General features: G+C 46.0%; 1 protein-coding gene across 1 annotated transcript; it reads left to right on the top strand.

The window, feature by feature from the left end:
• The first annotated feature begins 430 nt into the window (after positions 1 to 430).
• On the top strand, positions 431 to 3,838 carry LOC125513664 (F-box/LRR-repeat protein 2-like). The gene is made up of 2 exons (XM_048678830.1): positions 431 to 856; positions 2,759 to 3,838. The coding sequence occupies exons 1-2, from the start codon at positions 508 to 510 to the stop codon at positions 3,661 to 3,663; spliced, it is 1,254 nt and encodes a 417-aa protein (XP_048534787.1). The 5' UTR covers positions 431 to 507; the 3' UTR covers positions 3,664 to 3,838.
• Positions 3,839 to 4,355: the final 517 nt, after the last annotated feature.

The raw sequence follows: 4,355 nt of genomic DNA, 5'->3' as shown, positions 1-4,355 counted from the left end.
ATCCATCCATCAAATGCTGGCGGCTTAGATCAGCCCGGGTGTGAATAGTAAAATTATTTTAAATAGAAAAAATAAATTAAAACTCTGATTTTTTTTTGTGGGCAAAATGCTCCTCAGTGTGATTGCGTGATGTCGGTACACAACTTGGTAAAGTCTGGACATTCGAGAAGTTTGTCGCAAAAAAGACAAATTTCAAACGTCTGAAATTTTTTTGAAAACAACATTGTTCACAGTCGATTTTGTCTTATTTGTCACGAGCTTCTTGAATGTCCAAACAACCCAAAAAAATTGCACGAAGATCACCCATTTGAGCAACTTGCATAAAAAATCAGGTTTCTTTTCTGCTGTTCACCGGGTGTTGATTGGCCGGGGCGTCGAATTGAATTATTGCAGTCCATCGTCCATCTACGTTGCAAATGTCCCCGAAGAAAAGAAGTCTCCGTTGCAAATGGACTGAAAACTAATAACCCCTTCACCGAAAAAACTAGTGACTCCTTAACTCCGGTCATGTCTGCATCACGGTCGGAAGGCGATGAGGCCCTCGTCAACGAGGTGCTCACCGACGATGAGCTCCGTGCGGTGCTCACCCGCCTGAGGCCCGAGTCGGAGCGCGACGCGTTCGGGCTCGTGTGCAGGCGCTGGCTCCGGATCCAGAGCTCCGAGCGCCGCCGCCTGCGCGCGCGCGCCGGTCCGTCCATGCTGCGCCGCCTGGCAGCACGCTTCCCGGGCATTCTCGAGCTGGATCTCTCCCAGTCGCCGTCCCGCTCGTTCTACCCCGGTGTTATCGACGACGATCTGGACGTCATTGCAGGGGGGTTCTGCAATCTGCGAGTCCTCGCCCTGCAGAACTGCAAAGGTGAGACCTCCTTTCGGCCGGATCCATTCGCGCTGTTTGTGTGCGTGAGCTCGCAAATGCAGAAAGCTTTCCTTCTTATCAAATACGGAGTAGTACGATTTGTGATTTATTGGGTTTTTCTTACCCTACAAAGATGAGAGAGAATAAGCAAACTGGGGCGTCTGAAGAACTTTGTTGTGGCATCATTTTAACTCTGTCAAATTTTAATCGTTCAATCACACACACGTGAACAAAGAAATTTAATGAAATACGAACTGGTAAGCCACACAATATACATGTTCGATGCCTACCAAATAGCCCAGACAGCTACAGCTACTGCTCTAATTCGAAGTGAGAAGTACATACATGAGAAATTTCCCGGTTCGGTTTGGATCTTGCCGGATCCAACTCCGGTGTGTTCTGGTGGAGCAGATCGGTGTCCGGGGGAAACCTTGGCCGCCTTGGCTGGCCGGCAGCGGCGACGCCGCTTTTTGGCGCCGCTTTCCTCCTTGGGGGCGCTGCTGAGGGCACCATCTCTCCACTCCGACCCATGTCCGGGTGAAAGCCCAAGATCCGATGCGGATCGGGCGTCGGCGGCGCCCCGTGCACCGTAACCTTCCTGGAGGCGACGCCAAGGACATTGGGATCGGATGGAAGGGTCTGCAGGTGAGGGGTGGGGGTGTGCTGCCTCCCTTTCGGTGGAGCGGTGTTTCGTTCTACATATTCTTGGCGGCGGCTCTTGACGGCATGGAGCAGCGGAGGCTTGGCGTCAGATGTGTGGTAACGGACACGCGCAGGAGGTCGACGCTGTCTGGCGTCGTGGTGGCGTCGGCGGCAGCGAGACCGGGCAAGGCCGATGCAACAGTACAGCTCCGAAGATGGATGTGTGACAGGTGGCTGTGGCGGCCTCATACCCAGCAGGCGTCCTGGTTGAGGAGCACGCCGGACTGGTGGGTGCCCATACCCGGCAGGCGTCCTGGTTGGGACCTCAGGTCTTAGATGTTAGGTTTGGCTGCGAGGTCTATTTGGTATTAGATGTTAGGTTTGGCTGATGTTAGGTTTGGCTGCGAGGTCTGTTTGGTATTAGGCCCAGACCATCAGCGCCCCTTCATCAGTTAGATAGGAGTAGCGACAGAGGTTGCGAAGATGGTGGCTTTGGTCTTACTATTGTACGACTTTGTAAGGTCTTGTGTTAATAATTAATAAATTGGCCGTATGCATCGTTCAGATGCAGAGGCCGGGGGTATTTCTGGAAGGTCGTTTTCGGCGCAGGTTATATTACGCTGGCTACTGTCTTAGACCAGAGAACTCGACTCTAGTAGAGATATTTGTAGCCCTGGTTAAATGTTTGGTTCTATATGCTGGTCAGATGCAGATGTTCAGTTGTCCTCAATTGTGTTTATAGAACATGCTGATTTCCGTGATGTGGAATCCCATTTGTACTTCTTTTACAGCTCCGAGATAAAGTTCTGTTTGGTACTTTGTTGTGGTAATAACCCATCAGTTCAATTTGGGTAGTCTGACTAGAGAATTTCTAGCTGGGCAAATGTACTTCCAACAAAATATGTATTCATACAACTTGTGGTCTTTGTAGCATTTCTCTGACACAGTGATTAATATTGGTAATCTTCAGCACTGTGAAGTTACTAGCATTGCTAGAAGTTACGAGTCTTCGGTATTGATGCATTCACGCAGTTCAGAACTGGACCAACATCTTTCATTGCCATTTTGGCTTCAGGCGCGCAGTTTTTAGCACGGGCTGATACTTGTGTTCTTTATTTATTTTTCTTGAACCTAAATGGCACTTAGAGTTTGTGGAGACTAAATATAATAGCGGGCACCAGTTATCTGATTTGGCTGTGAATTGTTGGTATTTCCTTAATCTAATGTATTTACATATTCTACTGTTCATGTATGTCTTAGGTATCACTGATGTTGGAATGGTCAAATTAGGAGAAGGGCTGCAATGTCTGCAAACCCTAGATGTCTCTCACTGCAAAAAACTTAGTGATAAAGGTTTAAAGGTGATTGCGTCAGGGTGCCAGAAATTGAGACAGTTGCACATCGCAGGTTGCAGATTAATAACTGATAATTTGTTGCATGCTGTATCAAAAAACTGTTTGAACTTGGAAGAGCTTGGTGCTGCAGGATGTAACAGCATAACAGATGCTGGAATCTCAGCTCTAGCCGATGGTTGTCATAAAATGAAGTCACTAGACATAAGCAAATGCAATAAAGTTGGTGATCCTGGAATTTGCAAAATTGCTGAGGTCTCGTCGTCATCTCTATTGTCATTGAAACTGTTGGATTGCAGCAAAGTGGGCAACAAGTCTATCTATTCACTAGCTAAGTTCTGCTGCAACCTAGAGACTCTCATCATCGGTGGATGTCGGGATATTAGCGATGACTCCATAGAAGCACTAGCTCTTGCCTGCTGTAGCAGCCTCCGGATTTTAAGAATGGACTGGTGCTTGAAAATAACAGACGCCTCGTTGAGAAGTCTGTTGTGCAACTGTAAACTTCTTGCCGCTATTGATGTCGGGTGCTGCGACCAAATAACTGATGCGGCATTTCAGGGCATGGAAGCGAACTTGTTCCGGTCGGAATTGAGAGTTCTGAAGATCAACAATTGTGTTGACCTCACAGTTGTGGGAGTGAGCAGCGTGATAGAGTCATGCAAGGCACTCGAGTACCTCGACGTCCGGTCATGTCCTCAGGTTACAAGGCAGAGCTGCGAGGAAGCTGGGTTGCAGCTACCTGGTGGCTGCAAGGTGAACTTTGAAGGTAGCTTGTCGGAGTCTGATCCATCTGTTGATAGGTTCTTCTAGGGTCAGCTATGAACTCCGATTAGAGCTTTTGTGGCACTGCCCAACTCGCATGGCTGTACTACTACTGTAGAAAGTAGCACCAGTGCACATGCAATGAATAAGAAAAAGTATGTGTTGTATCAATTGGAATAATTCTTCGATCCTTTAGTGATCTAAAACATCTTATATTAGTTTACAGAGGGAGTACATCTCAATGCTTTCTGGGTATAATGGCGTTGGTTTGTTGCTAAATGTTGTAAATGTGGCACAGAATGACTAGACTAAATGAACGTAGCTAAAGCTGTTCATTTACAACCAAAAACGCATCCAAAATTGAATTTATTTACTTAAAAAACGGTGGCTTAAAAAGCAGTACAAGATAGGTGATTGTAAAGATGATTATTAAGATAAACTCAAAATTCACAGGAGCAGAGAAATGTCTCCTGGAATGAACAGTAAATCATAAATTAGTTAAAAAAACTATACAATAAAGAAATGGTATTATTTACATGATCGTGCCATTTTAATGCAAAAAGAAACATCTTTGCTCTCTTGGCAGCTTCAATGCTCTAAAAAAAGGTTTTCTATATAAAAAATCCAGGATCTCAACAAAACAGACATGTACATGTATAATTTTTCCTATATTTTAATGTTTGACAAAATTTCCTCACTGCGGAAGAAAAAAGAAAAATCATTTTCCACCAGAGAGAACG

This window comes from Triticum urartu, chromosome 6, assembly GCF_003073215.2.
Source record: "Triticum urartu cultivar G1812 chromosome 6, Tu2.1, whole genome shotgun sequence".
Lineage (NCBI taxonomy): Eukaryota > Viridiplantae > Streptophyta > Magnoliopsida > Poales > Poaceae > Triticum > Triticum urartu.
This window is presented reverse-complemented; position numbering and strand designations above follow the sequence as displayed.